At 59.1% G+C, this 19,652-nt stretch overlaps 1 protein-coding gene across 21 annotated transcripts in view; it reads left to right on the plus strand.

The window, feature by feature from the left end:
* The window catches only part of NRXN2 (neurexin 2), a 110,301-nt gene that overhangs the window by 79,022 nt on the left and 11,627 nt on the right, over nucleotides 1-19,652 (plus strand). For 13 of the 21 annotated variants that reach the window (XM_043927418.1, XM_043927488.1, XM_043927443.1 and 10 more), the window contains 5 exons: nucleotides 2,224-2,405; nucleotides 6,928-7,099; nucleotides 11,151-11,240; nucleotides 14,641-14,966; nucleotides 17,346-17,424. In XM_043927418.1, coding sequence (XP_043783353.1) covers nucleotides 2,224-2,405; nucleotides 6,928-7,099; nucleotides 11,151-11,240; nucleotides 14,641-14,966; nucleotides 17,346-17,424 — 849 coding nt within the window. The remainder of the gene's footprint in view (nucleotides 1-2,223; nucleotides 2,406-6,927; nucleotides 7,100-11,150; nucleotides 11,241-14,640; nucleotides 14,967-17,345; nucleotides 17,425-19,652) is intronic. The other 8 variants (XM_043927474.1, XM_043927507.1, XM_043927486.1 and 5 more) reach the window with 1 other exon arrangement.

Here is a 19,652-nt window from a genome sequence, read left to right on the forward strand (position 1 = left end):
TGAAGAGGCCCATAGGCCAAGAGGCAGGGAGGAGTGTGTGTGCAGGAGAGTCAGCATCTCAGCTCCCCTGGTCCTCTTCACCCCCCAAATTTGGACGTGCAGCTTGTGAGTGAGCAGAGGGGGAAGGGAGGACCCTGGGTATTACGGTTACCATGGAAACAGCCGATTTTCCAGAGTGCTGCAGTGTTGGGAGTGGAGAGAAGGTTGCCGGCTGAGGCCTACTCTGCTCCTAGCCCTCACACACTGCCCTGTCCAGGCAGTGACTGCCAGAGGGCGGGGGTGTGGCTCATGCCCCGATCCGATTCTCCACCCTGATCTTGGGGCCCCATCTTGAGATTTCAGATCTCACCAGGGAGGCCCTCAGGGAGGAAGGATACTTGAGTTGGGAGGGGGCAGGGCCCAGCTCCCTCTGTCTGCTGGGGGTGCTTTCCCACAACTGTGGTGTGGCAGATGTCCGTTAACTGACACCCAGGTGGTTCCTTCCCCGTGATCTTGCCCCCTGGGAGTCATCTTTCCCCTCTGGTCCTGCCTGGGGGAGATGGAGGGCACTGGTGACAAGTGCTCAGGGTGACAACTCCTGCTACCCCGCCCCCGGCCCCCTGCTGGCCTCACTGCCTCTCTGGGACCCAGACCACACACAGCCTTCCCTTGTCTCCTTGGCTCCTCCTGGGCCTGCAGAAGGTGCCTCCCTCCAAGGCACTCAGGGGTCCCCTCTCCTTTTGGAGGCCCAGGAGCTTCCTAGGATAGAGACCCCTGGTCCCATATTGCCCAAATTGCAACAGGGCTTCTAGTCCCTGAGGTGAGAGACCCCAAGGTGTGTGAGAGGGGCGGCCTTAGTGTTTCCCACTGGACTGCCATCTTAGCAGAGCAGGTTTGCTCCGGAAATACCTCAGACCCTCCCTGACCTGGAACTTTCTAGCCCATCCAGGGCTCTCCCACCCCACAGCCACACTTTTCTCCCAGTCTACTCCAGGTTTTCCCCCTCAGGCTCATCTGCCTCTCTTTTCTGTCTGGATAAGTCCTCCTCTGAACCCCTCTCCCTCAAGAAGTGCTTTGAGAGGAGTTGTTAGTGGCTAATTATTTAATTAAGCATTTTATGGATCTCATCTGCTCCATTTATGTTCTAAAGAATGCAAGATTGTTGTCTTCTCTTCTCTGAAGGCCCCAGAGCACTAGTCCTCTAGGCCTCCCAGACAGAGCTCCCTTCCCAGCAACTGGGTGACTGGCCCCCTACCCCCACCGCGGTCATCAGTCTGCCCCCACCCCCCACCCCCAGGGAGCCCAGGCAGCCGCAGGAGGGGACGTGGCGACTAATGGGGTTTATTTTGGGGCTGAGATCGTTAGGGACCTCACACCCCGCCCCCGGCAGCCGGATGGCAAAGAGGAGACAGAGGGGGAGAGAGGGTGGGGTGGGGGAGGGGTGGGAGAGGGTTCCCTTCACCATCTCTGGCTCCCACCCTCCTGCTTTCTCTCACCTACACCCCTCTCTGTCCCTCTCTGTCCATCTGTCTCTCTGCCTCCTTCCTCCTCTGGTTGTCAATCTCCCCCCCCACCCCCACCCCCTTGTCTGTCTCTTTTTTTCTGGGCAGGACTCCAGGACCCCCTGTTTTGGCACCCAGGCAGCCCCCTAGTTGGGAGTGGAAGCAGGGAGTCCAGGCAAACTGGGACCAGGCTTTGCAGGGGCTTGGGAGGGGGTGGGGGGCAGGTGTTGGAGGGGCGCCAGCCTGCGGGCTATGAGTCAGAGCCGAACACAGCCCCTGCTTCTCCTTCCGCCATCGCCTGGGGCTCCTTTTGCCTTGGTGCCTGCTCCACTCAGCCTGCAGAAGCACACACCTCACACCTGTCACCTGGGCCGGGCCTGGGAGCAGTCGAGCGGGGCCCTCTAGGTCCTGCCTGCCCCTGGTGATCATCTCTGCCCCCTCGCAGCATCTCTCCAGGCCCTCTCTCTCTGTGTCAGTCTCTCTATTACCTCTCTTTTGCGGTAATTAAAACTGGAATTCTTGATGAGGCAGCTACATCTGTCTGTGCGCATGCACAGGCTCCCAGCCGGGCACCCGCCCGCCAACTGTTCCCTAGGACGGCAGGGCCTGGTGGCCGCTGTGGGTCTCACAGCTGAAGCCCTGTACCCTAAACCCATTGTCTCAGGGCGCTGGCCACAGCCCTGAGGACCTGCTAACCACCCCCCAACGTCTTATCTCCCTCTCCCTTTCCTTCTCTCTGCAGCTGGAACCACATACATCTTTGGGAAGGGGGGAGCGCTCATCACCTACACGTGGCCCCCCAATGACCGGCCGAGCACAAGGATGGACCGCCTGGCCGTGGGCTTCAGCACGCACCAGCGGAGCGCCGTGCTGGTGCGGGTCGACAGCGCCTCGGGCCTCGGGGACTACCTGCAGCTGCACATCGTAAGAAGCGGGGCCACCACCCCCAACCCCTCAGTCTTCCTACCCCAGGTCCACTCGGTCTCTCCTGCCATGCGACCAGCACCTTAAATCTTTCCCTTCCGTGGAGCCCCCAGAATCTCTGTTCCCTGACCCCTGGGGTTTCCTCCCTGTGGTTCTGCTCCTGGGACCCCCTCTCCTGCCCGTTATTCAGTGAAGCTCCCCAGCTCCGAGCTCTGAGACCACCTGTGTCTCTGACCTTCCTAAATGTAGTCAGGGGCCCCCTCCAGGCTTCCAGGCCATTCTCCTGCAGCCTTCGGGGCTGCCCTCGCCTCATGACTGCCCTGGGCTGCTGCCCACTCACTGTGACACCAACTCGGCCACCCACTGTGTCCCGTACTTTGTCCTGCTCCTCCTTTGGCCTCCCCGCCCCGGGACAGCCCACCCTTGTTTCTTCACCTTGCCTTTTGATCCTGTCCCGCCTCTGCCCTGCCCTTGAATATTGTTCCCATGACCTTTGCCCTCGCAGCGGCCACCTTGCCCAGCCTCCTAGCCATAGCTACAGCCTTTCTGGCCACAGCCCTGCACATTCCTCCCTGACTTCTTGGCCCAACCCCACATCTCCACCCTGACCTCCGAGCCCCACTTTTCTGCTTTTCTCTGTGCAACTCCCCTCCTTGCCCTCTGCTCTCTCCCACTGCCTCCCCCAGGCCCCTCTCCTCACAGTTTCCATCCTAACTCCAGTCTTGAAGCTGCCCCCTTTCCTCCCCATCTCCGGTCCTGCCCCCACACCCTTCCCTACAAGCTCTAGGTGGCTCCGCTCCATTTCTACCCTAAGCCTCTCCCCACTGTCTTAGCCCCTGGGCCTCTGACCTGCCTCCATCTCTGCCTGTGCAGCCCCTTACAGCTTCCTCCCTTCCCTGCTCGCACCCCAGGCGCTGACCTGGGGACCCTGAGCTGGGAGGGCTGAACAGGCTGGCCAGGCTCTGTGTGCTGGAGGGATCTTCGTGGGGGACCGTGAGCTTCAGGGGAGCAAGAGGGCAAGGGGAGAGGCTTCTCTGGGCTCCGGCCCTTCCTTACAGGACAGCTTTTTAGGCTCCCCAGGCTGCATCCTCTCCCCCAACATGGACAGGAGGGAGTGAAGGAATGAGGCCTGAGGGGAGATGGCCTGTAGGCAGAGTGGAGCTGGAGAAGTGGCAGCTGATGGGCGCCGGGCGGGGGAGGCCAGGCAGCGAAGCGAGCAGGAAAGGGGTGCAGAGGGAGGTGTGGCAGAGAAGGCTGGAAGCTCTGTGAGCGGGTGTCTCCGCCCACGTGAGAGGCAGTGCGATGGTGTGATGACTGAGTGTGACAGCGTGGGGCCGGTGCACGTTGATCATGTCAGGAGCGTTCGGGGGCACCGTGGGGGACAGTCTCGTGGCCTCTGGTTGGGCGTGTCGCTCTATATTTGTATTCCTTGGCCGTGTGGTGTTTGCTGCCAGTTCAGTCTCCTGAGCCTGCGTGGCGGGTGTGACTGTGCTCCCGGGTCCTTCGCTGTGGGTGAGGGCGGCCGCTGTCTCGTCACATAGTTGTGAGAGGCTGTGTGCCCTTTGGAGCAGATGCCTGGGTTTGAGTCCCCACCCCGCCTCGTCCTTGCCCTGTCTTCATGCGGTCCCCTCATCTCCTGTGCCTCAGTGTCCTCCTCTGTGAAGTGGCATGGGCAGAAGACAGGGAACTGCTGGGGAGGTTCGAGATGATGCACGTAAAGCTCTTAGGGCATTGCCCAGCCCCTAGGAAGCACCATGTCCGGTAATAGCCCGATCGCCCGTGAGTGTCCCCCTGGATGAGTTGATCTGCAGGTGGTCTGTGTCTGCCTCATTGATGACTTCTGTCTCTGTGCCTGTGGGTTTAGGAGACAGGGTCCCCCCAGTGCTGAGGAGACGGGGCGGGGGGACAGGGAGCGGGGAAGAGGTGCCTTTTCCCCCTCTCAGCAGTTACCCACTGCCTTTGCTGGGTGCTGGGTTACAGACGCCTGGTGCTGTAGAGGGCGGGGCAGGGCGGAGTGGAGCTGGGCCTGGGATGGGGAGCCTGGCAAGGGTGGGGGGCCCTGGAGGAAGTGTGGGAGCCACGTGCAGGGTAAGCCGGGCACTCGACGGGCTCGAGCCCCCTGGGGCAGCCCCCAAGCCCCCTCTTCCTCTGGTGACACATCAGCTCCCACCACAGCGTCATTAGCAGCTCTCAGAGAGTGGGGAGGCGGCAGCAAAATAAGAGAAAAGCAATTTGACGTTTCTAATAAAGCGTCGCTCCACTTTGCCAAATTAATTTTGACTCCCATAATTATTTGCTGTAGGAGCGGCCTCGTTCTTCCCGCCGCCGCCTAATGAGGTAATTGGGGAATTAGGAATTAATGACTTTAACAGAAGTGACAACTGACTTCACGTCGGGAGCAGCTCTGGGAGCTGCCTCTTCCCCCCGGAGTGCACGGCTCTGGGCTTGGCTGCCTCCTAGGAAACGGGGGTGTCCTGCCTTCCAGCCGCTCTGGACGGCCTCTGTTTGCCCGGCTCTCAGACCACTTCCGCTTGCTGACTGCCGTCACCACCCGGCTGAGCCTCGTGGGGAGAAACCCTCAGAGGCGCCCAAGGGGCTGGCGCTGTTGGATTACTCACAGCAGTACTGAGGTCTGCTCCCCTCCTGTGAGGAGCAGACCATCACCCCTTCTCCCTGGATGTCGCCAGTCTGCAGGTGCTGGGTGGGTGCAGCTTGCTAGTACTCTTTGTTAGGCAAGCCCAGCCTCAGTTTCCCTGCTTTGCTGCATCTTTGAAGAGGTGCTGCTATGTGTAGGGCTCTCTGTATGTGTGTGTGGCTTTCCCAGGTTCTAGGAGGGGGAGAAATGGACCCACAGTGGGGAAGGGATAGGGCCTGGGTCTTCAGGTAGACCACAGGTGACAGCCTGCTCCCCCACTCTCCCTGCAAACCCCATGCCTGCCTCGTCTGAGCCACCCCGGCCCTCTTTCAGTGCCGCCGAGCCTCCTGACCCTGTTGGATGCAGGAGGTGGCTGCTGAATGGCTCCTCATGCCCAGGCTGGACTGGAACAGTTTTTCAGGAAGACTCCAGGAGTGTAGTGTGTTCTGGGAGGATCTGGGTCCCCCTGACTGTGAGGGAATCTGTGTGAGTGTCTGTCCCAGGTGGAGGAGGGTGTGGGAACTCAGGAGGCTGAACTCGGGGTACTGCTAGGAAGCACAGGGGAATGGAATAGGGGCTCAGGTTTAGGGCCCAGAGGGCCTTGCGCTGGCTTCTTTAGATGTCTTTGCTCTTGAAGGAAGGTTGGTCTCAGTAGCCTCTCAGATCACCCCCAGCTCCAGCACTCTGAGTTGGTGTCTCCCCAGACTGGTGGGGCAAAGCAGGAGAAGGCACTGGCTTTGGAGTCAGGCCAACTGGGGCTCAAACCTGGGGTCCCTTTCTTATGAGCCATGGAATTTGGGGATATGTTTACCCTCCCGGGGTCTCCGTTTCCTCCTCAGTGGAACGCGGATGCTGCACATTCCTGAGGGTTGCCGTGGGGGTGAAGGGAACATGTGTGTGCAGTACCCACAGAGGGCCTGGCACCACTGAGGGCTTCAGTGAGGCTCTGGCACCACGGACAGAACTCTTCCTGGACTGGCTCCTGGGCAGCCTGTGCGGGTTTCCCACGAGGCCCTCTCTGAGGCCTGGGGCTGGGCGAGTTGCTCAGACCGACTCTCTGCTCCCCTTCTCCAGGCTCAGTCCCTGTCTTTCCTCTTCCTGTCCATTCCCACCTGCCTGCAGCATCCTCTACCCTTATGCCCCCTTCTCACTGTTCCTTAATGACCCCGACATGGTTTGTCTCCTGGATCTCTTTCTAACCCAACACCCTCCAAAACATGCAACCCAGACCCCCTACCTCTGCTCCCTTGACTGTAGAGGGGCTGCCCCCACACTCAGGCCTGACCTACATGGGCTGATGCCCGCTGATGCCCTGGTGACAAAGCCCCCAGGGACTTGCCCAGTGCTGAGCATTCAGGGGAGGGGAGGCTAGAGCTCGGAGGTGTGTGCGTGGGGGGAAGCCAGACCCTCCCGAGGCACCAGGCTGGCTTCTGTGGACTCCCCTGTTGGTCGTGCCTTAGGGAGGCCTCTACCCTCCGTGCTTCCACTGGTCCTGGCTTGCTCTTGATCATCCCTGTCCAGGGCCTGCAGGCCCAGTGGCCCTTGCGTGGAGTAGGCGCCTCGTAAACATTTGTGAACATTTTGACTGAACCTAAAAGCAAGAGGTGAGTGTGGTCAGCTGATGTGCTCCAGGTCCATGCTCTGCACCCTACAGTGGCTTCTCCAACCTCTCTGAGCCTCAGTTGCTCCCTCACTCGCGTATGGGGGAGGGGGCAAGCCAACCTCCTTGGGCAGGTGAAAGGGTCCAGTAAAGACAGGGCTGGGAGACGTGTGTTGTAAAGGTGTTAAATGCAGCAGAGCTGGACCGGTGGTGGTCACAGGAGGAGTTCTAGCGGGAGTGAATGGTCGTTCCCTCCCAACCCCTGAACTCTGCCTCCCTGTCTCCAGGACCAGGGCACCGTTGGGGTGATCTTTAACGTGGGCACGGACGACATTACCATCGACGAGCCCAATGCCATCGTGAGCGACGGCAAATACCACGTGGTGCGCTTCACTCGAAGTGGCGGCAACGCCACCTTGCAGGTGGACAGCTGGCCGGTCAACGAGCGGTACCCGGCAGGTAGGCGGCGAGGCGCAGAGGTGTGGCGGGAGGGGTGGGGCAGGGCGGCCAGGGCTGCCTCCGGTGGGAGCGCTGCTGGAGGCTTCCCGCTGCGGGAAAGGTGTGGCTTGTAGGGGCGGAACCAAGGTGGGGCGGGGCTAAAAGGAAAAAATGGGATTTGAAGGGTAGGGGCGGGACTGTGGAAGGTCAGCTCGCAGGGGGATGGAACAGCTGAGCCAGGAAGGATGCAAGGGCAGGGTCCCATTTGCGGGTGGGGGATGAGAGAAGCGAAGGAAGGTAGAGGTAAGGAGAGTCTGACGTAAGTGAGGGAAGGATGAGCTGAGAAAAGAGGGACAGGTGGAAATGGGGCGGCAGATGCAGACACCAAAGAGAGAAGATTCAGAAGTAACCCAAAACGGATCTTGGCAAGGAAACAGGGCTGTTCCCAAGGATAGAACCAAGGCAAGAACCAAGGTCTTTACAAAGAGCAAGTCGAAGGTTCATATTAGGTGAACTAGATAAAGAGAAGTAACCATGGAGACCTGGAGAAAAGGAACCCCAGTGTGTCAAAGAGTAAGGGACATCGTGAAAGGGAGAGAGCGACAAGTGACAACAAGAGCGAAAAATAGGTCAAGTGCCTCCAACAAGGCTTCGTCAACAGCCTACTGGTCTTAGGTCCTGTGCTAAGCTCCGAGGACACAGGGCACAACCCCTGCTTGCAGGGAGCTCACAGTCATGGAGGCGGAGGAGCGCAGGGATGCAAACAGACGTGGTTCAACAGTGTGGCAGCGGTGGTGGCCGAGGGCCCACCAAGGTCTGAGGAGCACGAGGGAAGGACAGGAATGAGGGCCTGAAAGACACGAGGAGGCAGAGACTCTGCCAGAATCTGAGGGAGGCAGAGAAAGAGCCTCAGAGTGAGAGGAAACAAGGGAGGAGCGATGGAGAGATATGGAAATAGTCACCGAGACAGAAGCAGAAACGGAGGCACGCCCGGAGTGATGCAGGGAGATATATGGAGCTGCTGTCTCGCAGATGCAGCCAGCAAGAGAAGAGGTGGCCAGAGCCTGGGGAGGGAGACGAAGAGAACCCCAGTGCGGGAGACGACAGGGAGGGGAAGTGGAGGTACCGTAGGAGAACCGCAGACGCACTGAGACGCGGAGATACAGGCTGAGTGACACTGCAGAGTCGTGTGCACGGGGCGACTGAGGAGCAGAGAGAGCACGTGCAGGCTCAGCCCCTCTCCTCGGCCAAAGTGATGCCCAGAGAAGCTGCCCTGTGCTGGCTGAGGGGGCGGAAGGATGTGAGAGGTTCAAGTGTGCAAACCCTCATAGCCCACTTACACTGGGATGAAAAGGCTCATGTGGGCTTACGGCTCACCGACACATGGGCTTATACCCAGACACTCTCAGGCAGCCCCTGAAGACAGAACCCCAAAGCCCCCTAATAAATATGGAGACTGACACAAATGCAGGCCATCCCCAGACACACAGACACTGGCAAATATTCACGTGGTCAGACACACACAGGGGGAGAAAGCCCTACAGAGGGATGCCAGCTTACACTGAGGCCTGGGCATGTGTGGGGCAACTCAGGCACATAAATGTTCCCATTGCAAGTGCCACAGACACGCCGACACCGACAGGCCAGGCTGTGGGCCTCAGACTTCGCTCTTTCTTAGACACACACCAGGACAACCTTTGCAGCAGTGAAGACACCAGCCTGCACTGGACAGGGCTGGACTCGGGGAGCATGAAGCTTTACGTCAAGCCAGAGCTCCTTCCGCTGGATCCCAGCAGGGCAGATGCAAGATTAGAAGAGTCACACCTGCCCTCCTCTGCTTGGGATCCCTGGCTGGGGTTGGAGAGGCTATGGGGTGCCTCCTTGACTGCCAAGCAGAGTAACCTGAGGCCTGGTGCCCTATGAGGGCAGATCACCTACAAAAGCGAGTGCCACCCTGAGCGACACCAGCAGGCCAGAGTAGGGTGTGCCTGGTCCAGACTCTCAGGAAGCACAGACATGCAGCCCAGGGACCCCGAGTCAGCAGGACCTGGCTTTTCATCCTGCATCTGCTACTGACAAGCTGGGTGACTTTGAACAAGTCATCTAGCGCCTCTGCATCTCAGTTTCTACCTCTGAAAGTTGGGGATGATATCTGCATCATAGCCATAGTGTGAGAGTTCCATGAGATGACCTAAGGAAAGTGCTAGAATGGCATGGCATAGCAGAGGTGCTGTGTAAATGGAACCTTGTTAGAATTGTGTGTGCCAGTGAGGCAGACATACATTCTTCCCTCCCTCTCAGGACACACATACGGACAAATACATGACCACACGACAGACACACACATACACACAACTGTCCGGTGGGAGTAGGTGCCTGGACACCCCCTGCCCTCCTGCCTCTGCGCCTCCTCCCTCCCCTCCCCCGCTCCTGCCATCTGGCTGCTGCTCTCCTCCTCCAGACTCTTCTGGGGCCCCTCCCAGCCCCAGCCCAGTGCTGTGCTGCCTCGAACAGAACACAGGACTCTGCCGGTCACTTGCCAGCTGCAGCTCGGTGGGGGCTCCCCCTGGGCAAGGACTGGACTTCGTCTTTGCATCTCCAGTACCCAGCACCAGGAATAGAGAAGACACTCAGGAGATGTTTGTTGAGTGACTAAACGAGTGGATGATCCATTTTTGTCTAAAACACAAGTGACCTGACTCTGTGGATTCAAAGTCTGTGGAACCTTTGGGAGGGCAGGGTCTCACTGCCTCGTAAGCATCCAGGGAGGCCCCATCCCTGCTGGAGTGAACACACCACGGGAGGTTCATGGGAGGTGAACACAGGCAGGCCCAGGCCCAGGTCTCGCTGGGCAGGTAGCGCGGTCGTGCAGTGAGACATAAGAAGGAAAATGCCCCCAAAGTGCATGTTACTGAAGATCGTGTCAGTGGTTTCAATGGGTTGAGTGGCCAGGTGCCCAAAGGAAATAACTTCCATTTCCACAGCTACAGTTTGGGGTCACCCACAGCCTTGGGGGAGAGCTCACAGAACACACAGACACACAGACACAGACAGACAGACAGACAGAAACACACACACACACACACATCCTCCTTCCTTGCTGTGAGCAGAGAGAACAGTTGTTTATGGACGGGCAGCCAGGATTGAGAGGAGGAAGGCTCAGGTTGGGGCTGGGATGGGTCCCCAGGGCTGGAATGAAGCGGGGACCTGAGTGGAGAGGAGTCCGAGGGTCTTGGAGTGAAAATGAGAGAGAGGGGGATGAGAGCAAGGTGCTGCCAGGCGGAGGAGGGCTGTGGGCGGCTGCAGGAGCCTGGGGGTGGGCCGGAGTGACAGAGGAGATGCAAGGGTTGGGCGGGGCAGCTGGGGCGCTGTGACCAGGGTGAGAAGCCTGGAAGTGTCTTCAGTGAGAGCGGTGGGGGCTTGGCGGGGGAAGTGCAGGTGGAAACCAGTGGTGGGGTGGGGTGTGGTGTGGGGTGGGAGGTGAGGGGAAGCTGGGAGTTCATCACAGAACCTAAAGGGAACCGAGGGGACTTCGAGAAGTGTTTTAAATCTCACTGTTAAATGCGTGTGCCGGACCACCCCCTAAACGCCGCATAAACCCCCGCTTAACCCGTCCTTCCCACTTCTAAACCGCCCTCTAAACGCAGTAACCAGCTGGGTCGCTAAGGCCTTCCACCCCTAACTTAAACCTGCTAAATGCCCCTCCCCGCCCCTCTAACCCACTCTGGGATGGGGAAGGAAGCGGGCAGACAGATAAACCTGTTTAACCTCTGACCTTTGACCTTCCAGCTGCCTCTTCTTCCATTCCCCTTTCCTTTTCTTCCTTGTTCCCTCTTTTTCTTCGGGTGGCTCCTGCCCCCAGGATGGGGCTGGCTCTGCCTGGGAGCCTAGGGAGGGGGACCGGAGGGCGGACGAGGGACCGGCGTTTCTTCTCCCGCCTTGGGTGGACCTGCCCTCTCTCCGTGGGATGTGGCTGCTTACTCTGAGTCTCCTGAGAAATGCATAATTACTTTTCTAACTCCTTTGGACTTCGCCGCCTGAGAAACCTACTGTCTTTCTAAACTTTTCCAAGGAAACTTTGATAACGAGCGCCTGGCGATTGCTAGACAGAGAATCCCCTACCGGCTTGGTCGAGTAGTTGATGAGTGGCTGCTCGACAAAGGTAATTAACCAGAATTAATTAATTAATTAATTAACTTTAAAAACACTATCTTAAAGGTGCAGAGCTCTCTCTTTCCCCATCCGAGCCTTCCCCATCGCCCACCCCCTAGTGAAAGGACGATTGTCCGGCCAGGGTGCTCCCTTCCTCTTTGGGGTCATGGGTCCGTGGCTTCTAGAGGAGTGGTTGGGGCAGGGGTGGGGCTCTTCCTAGAAGTGGGAGAGCTCGGTCTCTTCCTAAACCTGTGATGGGACTAGGGTCATCGAGGAGATGCTAAACCCCTCCATGAAGGCAGGGTGAAGGGCAGGTGGGGAGGGGGCTGCCCTGTTGGCTCAGAGGTTCAGTCGAGGGCCAACTGAGGACCACAGCACGCTGGGCAGCAGACAGCTTTGGGAAGCAGAGGGTGGTGGTCCTAGGATCCCAAGGAGGGATAGGAAGACCTCACAGGGCTCATCTGAGGAGAAAAGGGAGGAGTGGGGGGCGGTGGGGCTCAGATCCTACTGGAAAGATCGAGAGCGTCTGTGAGGCCGCTGTCTCTGGAAGGGGCCCACCTGGGTCCAGAAGGTCTCAGATGCAGTGGAGGTTGGGGGGAGACTAGGAGGTGGGGGAAGAGGTGGCATTTCAGGAGGATTTCTGTGCCCGCTGAGCTGATGAGGAAGACAGAACAGCTGGCTAAGAGGCGCTGCTGGGTGTGAGGGAGGAGGGAGAAGGCCACTTGTCACCAAGGGAAGTTGGGGCCAAGGGCAAAGCCATCCCATTCCCTTTGGAGAGGGGGCGAGCTCTGTACCTCTAAGGCTAAACTCTAGGGGGGAAGTAGCACTGTTAAACCTCCACCTAACCAGCTGATAACTGTGCTTTTAAATGTCCACTGGGGCCTGCCCCAACTAAAACCCCCAATGTCACTTCCAGCCCCCCACACGGCCAGCGGGGACTAAACATGCTGATAACCAGATGTGATAAATCCATAGCAGGACAAAAAGTTAAAGGGACTGTAACAGATATCGCTAAAACCTACAGCCCCCAGCCACACTGGGCTACTCTCTCCAGCGGGGTGAACTTTAACCCTTTGAGGAGTTCATGGTGGGTGGGGCCCCAGGGGCCTAGTTGGCTCACCTGTGTAGCTTCCTCCCCATTACCCACCTCCCTCTCCCAGAATCAGAGAGGCCAAGGGAGCAGCTTGGGCTGAGGCTGGGACAACTTGTGACCCCAAGGGTAAGGAGAGCTGGACAGGCCAGGGAGAGGGGCCTGGGGGGCAAGCCTTGTGGTCCAGTTGAGAGAAGAACTCCTGCTGGTGGTTTGGAACCCCAGTCCTGCTTTGCTCCTGTAAGGTTGTACCTTCTCTTTAGGCCTCTGGTTCCCCTTCTAGAAAGTGCAGGATTGGGCCAAGTTCTCTAGTATTTCCCAGAGCGTGGCATGGCCTTGGTCAAGGCATCGGCTCCCTCCTCGGGGAGACAGGGACAGTGATCCCTGCTCAGCCTGCCTCACATGGGGTGCCGTGAGGATGAGATGAAATGAGGAGCAGGAAAGCATTGGAGAACCAAAGCTGGGCATTCTTGGAGAGATTACTTTACCATCAGCTCCTAGCATGTGGTAGGTTCTCAATAAATATTTATTGAGTGAATCCATTTTTCCAGTTCCAAAACATATCCTGTGAAGCATAAGTCCCATGAGATGCTTCTTGATAAAGAGATTTGTGGTTAAAAAAAAGAAGAAGAAAGAGAGAGAGAGATTTGTGGTAAAATGAGCTTGAGAAATCGGAATCCTGTTTCTTCCTCTTGGAGAGGCGTATGAACATGCAATTTAATAAAGGCTCTGAGAAGTCCTGCGAGAGAGAAACCTCTTGTTTAATTATGAAATGTTTGTTTTCCAAACTCATTTGACCACTGTGAACCTTCTCCTCTTTGTTTTTCTCCTAATTCCCACGTGCGGGTGGAAACTGGACACAGTGATCCTCAGGGCCTCTCTGGTCCTGTATTGAACTGCCACTCACTAGTTCTCAGCTTCTGTGGGCTCCGGCTGCCCCCTCTGGAAGATGATGGCCCTGCTCCAGGGCTGAGGGAGGTACTGGGCAGAAGGAGGGCTGCAGGAGGAGGAGAGGCTGAGCAGAGGGCCTGAGCAGACACACCTGTGACCGATCACTGGCCAGAGGCCAGACAGATGGCTGGGGGCCCCAGAGGTCTGGGTGTTCCAGGGAACCCGTGTTTCCAGCAGGAGTGTGGGTTTCACAAGTTGGACTGTCCTCAGCCCAGGTTTCAGGGCAGGGCTTATAGGCACCTAACTCTAAACCAGATCTTTAACGAGGTACTAACCAGAGGCTAACAAGGGCTAAGCCAGGCCTTAAACCCCCAGCGCCAGCAGCTGAAGGTCCAGGGGAGCAGGGGGCAACCTAGTACTTCCTCTGCCCACCTCCCCCCACAAAATAAGCAACATCAAAACCAAAGTTAAATCTAAACTTAAACATAATAAATATCTTTTCTAAAAACCAAACCAAAGCAACAAACTCAGAGGGTTAAACTGACCCCCAGATCCGCTAAAACCAAACAGAACAGCCAAAGCCCACCCAGGTGGGAATTCTGAGGTGTCACTGCTGAGTGAGGAGCGAGGTTGGAGCTGGAGTGGTTTTTTTGGCTGTCAGCGAGCGAAGCAAGGTCCCTTTAACATTTTCCATCTCTGTGCTTGCACACCCTGGTGGGAAGGAAGGACTCTGTTCTCCAGGGCGTGATCCCCAGGCTGTGGCTGAGCCTTGAGGGGAGGAGGGGAGCCTGGCCAGAGGTCCGAGGGCCGGGTGGTGGCTGGGAGGGCTGAGTGCGGTCCACGTGGCTGCTCCTAGCCTCACGCATGCTGGCCCTCCCCCCACGCACTGTCCGCCCGGGCCTCACCTCCATCCCTGCCCTGACACGCATTGACCACGTGGCCTGGCAGTCGCCTCCTCCGTTTCTGCCTTTTTGTCTCCTCTGTCTGCTGCTTCCGAGGGCTCCGTGGCTTGGGGCTGGACACGGGGTGTGGGAAGTTGGGGGAAGCAGAGAGGGAAGATGGGGATCCAACTGAAGGGAAGGAAGGGGGCGATGCCCCCAGAGCAAGAGAGGAGGGGGGGTGGGAAGGCCAGAGGCCTGAGCATGGCAGGGAGAGGGGGGAGCTGGGCCCCCTTTCCCAGCCCATGTGTGCCCTGGGGCCCCTTCCCCTCCAGGGTCCCTGCTGGCTGGACCGGGCTAGTGGCTGACGAGGACTTTCCCTTTGGTGTCTGCCCCTTCCTCATTTCTCCCTCCCCACCCAACCCCTACTTGCTGGTTTCCACCTCCACCCCTTTCCCCGCCTTGGACACCCCCTCCTTCTCCATCCCCTTTCTGGTCTCCCCCTACTGCCTGTCCCCTCTCTGTCACCCCTGCCCCTCCCCACCCCCCAGGCCGCCAGCTGACCATCTTCAACAGCCAGGCTGCCATCAAGATCGGGGGCCGGGATCAGGGCCGCCCCTTCCAGGGCCAGGTGTCCGGCCTCTACTACAATGGGCTCAAGGTGCTGGCGCTGGCCGCCGAGAGCGACCCCAACGTGCGGACCGAGGGCCACCTGCGCCTGGTGGGGGAGGGGCCGTCCGTGCTGCTCAGCGCGGAGACCACGGCCACCACCCTGCTGGCCGACATGGCCACCACCATCATGGAGACCACCACCACCATGGCCACGACCACCACGCGCCGGGGCCGCTCCCCCACGCTGAGGGACAGCACCACCCAGGTGAGGGCCCCTTCAGCGGCCGGACGAAGGACAGGGACTCAGGTGGGAATAGGGCTGACGTCTGCCTAGCAACCCCAGCGCCCGGGAAGCTCTGAGGGGACGGTGGTTTAGATGGAGCCGGCAAGGTCTCCTTTCTTGAAGCGCTTGTCACCCTGGGAACCAGGGATGTCGTAGATGTGGAGGTGACCACTCTTTCTAGGGGGACCATTCCCAGAGTCGAGGGGAAGTTAGGTACCCTAGCTAGACCAGGGAAGACCACCCCCGGCCTATGAGAGAGGCGCTACTATAGGAGGAGAGCAGAGCTGGGAAGGAAGGCTTCCTGGAGGAGGCATTCCAGGCCTCTGCTTGATGCTTCTACCTGGAGAGAGACCCCAGAGAGACCAAATTGGGCTGGGGGATAGAATGACCCCTGCTACCTGCCTAGTAATGAAGGCCATACTTGGTGTTGTGTGGGCATCGAGGGGGAGACAGAGGGAGCCAGGATGGCACCGCTCTGGGCAGGGCACAGAGGCGACAGCGCTGGAGCGGTCAGCGGCTCACCCGGCAGCGGCCCTTCTCCAGAGGCTGGTGGAGGCCGGAGCAGCCTCTCCCTGATGGCTGGTGTCCTTGGGGTGGCACTGCCAGCCCACTCCCGTCACAAGCCCTCTCCATGTGACCCCGAGTAGACGCCACCGTGTAGCAGGCCTCAGTGTCCTCCGAGCCTGCGGCTCAGAGCCAGGCAGTGCAGACAGTCCCCTGGTGCTTTACCTCCCTCCCCCGGCCTGCCCCACCTGCTGAGATGCTCTCCCCGGGTCAGGTTTGAGTTCATCTCCTCTTGCACCCAGGGGAGCACCCGAGGGGGCTGTATCTGAGAATGAGGCTCTGCTGGGACAGGAGAGGCCTGACTTTCCTGGTGGCCAAAGCTGACTGAGCATATGTGACTCACCAAGGCAGCCCCGGGTGCAGCTGAGTTTTCTAGCTGTTGCCGTCGGTCACTGATGGCCTGAGAGTGGGGGTTCGCACCTGGCACACTGGACCTTGCTTAAGGACCCTGCTCCCTCTGCCCAAGCCACTCCTGTCCCCCATCGCCCATGGCTGCGGGCCTCTGGGCCTGGCGGGACATCTGTCGTCCCAGGTGAGGGAGGGGCTGGGTCAGTCACGGGGACAGGTCCTACCTCCACCACCGGCCTGAAGTTTCTGTAAATGAGGGCTGGGCTCTCTGAGCTCCCATCCCCTCATCCCTGCCAGTCTGTGCGGGAGGGGCCTGGATCTGGCTGACAGCCTTGTCCAGGCAAGAGAGTCAAGCCTGAACCCCCTTCCTTTCTGCCTTCAGAGCCAAGAAAATTGAGGGGACCCGAATGCCAGGCCTTACCCCAGGGAGCGGGGAGCCCTGGGGAAAAGGCATGGCTCTAGCCAAGGCTGGGCACTGGCCATGCCCAGTGCCTGATGGCAAGAAGGGCATCCAGTCTCATGTGAGAAGATGGGCAGACCGTCTAGGCAGGAGAGAGGGGTGGGGTTATAGGGGTCACAGCTGTGTGGTGGAGCCTGAGGCCGGGAGAGAAGCAGAAGGAAAAGTAGTCTTCCAGGCCCCACCTTGCCCTTCAGTGAGGGCTGCAGAGTCCTGAGATCAGCGGGTGGGGAAGAAGTGGGATGTGACTGGTTCACCCCTTACCCAGCCCAGACTCCTCCCATCATTGACCTTCGACCTGGCCTGCTCCCTCCACTGAAGTCTTTAATTCCCTTCCTGCTTGGAGTCTGGGTTTCCCTCCTTGGGTTTCTTCCCTGTCACCCCCTGTGTATCCCCCCTCCCCTTACACTCACTCATCTTGGGGATTCTCTTTCTTTGCAATCAGGAGGAGAGAAAATGCTGACAAAGTCGACTCCCGTTGTCATGGCAACCACAGCCCTAATTATTGTGTGCAGCCCGGTTCCCGGGCTCCAGGAAGGGGGTTGGAAGAGAGATGAGGATGGTGGGGTGGTGAGGCTGGGACTGAGAAACCCCCCAGGTTGTGCTCTGCCCATGCCAGCCTCTAGAGGCCCCTGTGCCTCACTTCCTTGCCACCCTTGGACCCTCTTGCGCTGGTCTTGCAGTCACAGGTCCGGCTTGAGTCCCCCCAGCTTCCCAGAAATAAAAGGCACAACATGTGCTGTTTCATTGATCCCCAGGAGCACGGGAGCTGCTGCAGGGCAGGGCTGTTCAGTCAGCCTTGCTTTGCATGGGGGAGGTGGAGGCCCCTGGGTCACCCAGCAAGCTATGAGAGCTGGGGTGTGGACCAGGGTGTGTGTCTCTGCCCAGGGCCCATCCCCCATCCTGTCCCACAACTCAGGAGGTGGCCGTGGGGCCTGCTGACCCGCCCTGGAATCTTCCTCTTTCCCCCCCACCCTCCTCTCGCCCCCCAGAACACAGATGACCTCCTGGTGGCCTCGGCCGAGTGCCCGAGCGATGACGAGGACCTGGAGGAGTGTGAACCCAGTACTGGTGAGTGCCTTTCCCCCCTCCCCTGCCCCGGGCCCACTGCGACGCTGAGGGGAGGGGGGCGACTGTCCCTGCCCCCGGCCCAAGCCCTGCCAGAGGCCTGCTGCCAGGCCTTAACTTTTCCTGATAGCTTCCTCTCCCTTCCTGCCATTACCGCCAGGCCCCAGGAGTGCTCCCTGGTGAGGCCGTTTTTGGCCTTTTGGTGCCACAGCCCTCAGAGGCAGTGTAGTGAGGTCCTTAGCTTGGGGTTCTAAGGTTGAGGGCCAAGGGATGCCAGGAGGGAAAGAGGGAGAATTTACCCTAAGATGAGTAACTACAGGTCCCATGAGTCCTTATGGTGTGTTGGGGGATGGAGTATGGGGATGGGGAATGCAGGCCTAGGAACTACAATTCCCATCAGCTCTTGGGTTCAGAACTGCAATTCACATCAGTCCTTGAGGCCTACTGTTCTCTTGGTCACTAGAAGAGGAGGTCTCTGCTGGCTCCTGAACCCTCCTCACTCCCAGTCTCAGGGAGGTGGCCAGACAATCCTGGGGCTCCCTGGCCAAGCTGGGGGAGTTAGGTGGGAGGTGCCCCAGCCAGGCATTAGGTCCCCAGGGAGATTGGGCCTGGGGAGCTGCTCTGGGAGGAGAGCAGAGCTGGGAGGGAAGGCTTCCTGGAGGAGGCATTCCAGGCCTCTGCTTGATGCTTCTAGCTGGAAAGAAGGGTGCAGCCCCACAGAAAGAGACCAGATTGGCAAAGCAGGGGTGGGCCTTGGGTGCCAACCGAGAAGTATGGGGTGTGGAGCAGCACAGTGGGTGCACGTGAGCAGGTGGGTGGCAGCTGGGAGGAGCTGAGGTCCTCGTATGTGAGGCCAGCAGCAGGAATGGAAAGAGACTGAATGTGGCCTGTAGGAGCACGTGGGCCTTGGTGGTGGCCTGGATGAGCTCCCAGGAGCCTCATCTCTTGCTTGGGTTTTGCAGAGACTTCTACCCATTACTTTGCAATGTGTGATGGCTGGGCTGTTAGTACTGGAAGCTGGAGGTTGGGGCAAGTGCCTGCAGGGTTGGGGTTGGGGAGGGTGAAGGGGTCAGCTGAGGTGGGCAGTGTGACCTGGGCAGAGCCTGTGAATCTGGCCTGGGGGTGAGCCTGGGGGGTCTACCAGCCACAGAAGAGCCACTCAAGCTGAGGGTGGGCTGCAGCATTCAATGGAAGGAGTGTGGGCAGAGCCAGAAGACCCTGGAGCCTTGGGGCAGAGACCAAGGGTGAGGGATTTCTGGGGCGCAGGCCTCCAGGCCTAGAGGCTGATGCCTGACCGCCCTGTGTCCCCCAGTAGGCTAGAGTGAGGGAGTTGTTCTGGAAGTCCTGGCCCCTGAGGGACTTGGGGGAGCCTCTGGTTACTGGGCTGGAAAGGCCTTCACACCCACAGCCAGGACAGTGCTTTCTGGACGGATGCCCTCCACTATGGGAAGCTCTTCTTTGGGGGGCTACCCCATCTCCCTTGGTGATCTTGGCTCAGGGATGCACCCTCACACCCACCGTTGCTTTGGGAGGCTCTGGGACTCTGGCACCTTTTACAGAGCACCCTCCTCGCACCCCGCTTTTCCGCAGACTAGTCATTGAAGGGGTTTCCTGTAGGCGGACACGGAACTTCCAGCCCAGGCCTGCAGGAGGGGCTGTGCTGCAGGGTCCCATGGGAGCCCCGGGATGGGACTCTGGGGACAAAAGGCTGTGTGGTCACGAGAAAAAGGCACTGCTTGGCCCCACCGCACGTGTTTGCACACTTGGGGATGTGAACTGCTGGGGTGAGTGGAGAAGTCTCTGCTTTCCCCGGGCCCAGCAGATGGCCGTCCTACAGCGACAGACAGGGCCACCCCGGGGCCATGCACCGTCCATTGAGGCTCGGGCTTCCCAACCCCACCCAGGATCTCAGGGGCCTGGCTGTGATGCTGAGTGTGTTTGCAGGTGGCCGGGTGCTTTTAGGTTGTGTTGGGACCAGGGATTGAGGCAGAGCTGAAGTGGGCAGGTCAGTTGCCTTCCCTCCATCAAAGGGTCAAGTCTGTGAGGGGACCATGGAGGGCGGAGGAGGAATGGAGGCTGGGGGCTGGGGAGAGGCTGGTGGGCCAGCCTTTAAAAATAAGAGGGCGGGTGGGCAGAGGGCATGCTGAGTGTCCAGAAAAAACCCATGGAACCCACCTTGAGATCTGCATCGCACATGTTTGCACCTCCACGTTCACGCTGCTCTGAAATGC

Source organism: Cervus elaphus, chromosome 2, assembly GCF_910594005.1.
Source record: "Cervus elaphus chromosome 2, mCerEla1.1, whole genome shotgun sequence".
NCBI classification, from domain to species: domain Eukaryota; kingdom Metazoa; phylum Chordata; class Mammalia; order Artiodactyla; family Cervidae; genus Cervus; species Cervus elaphus.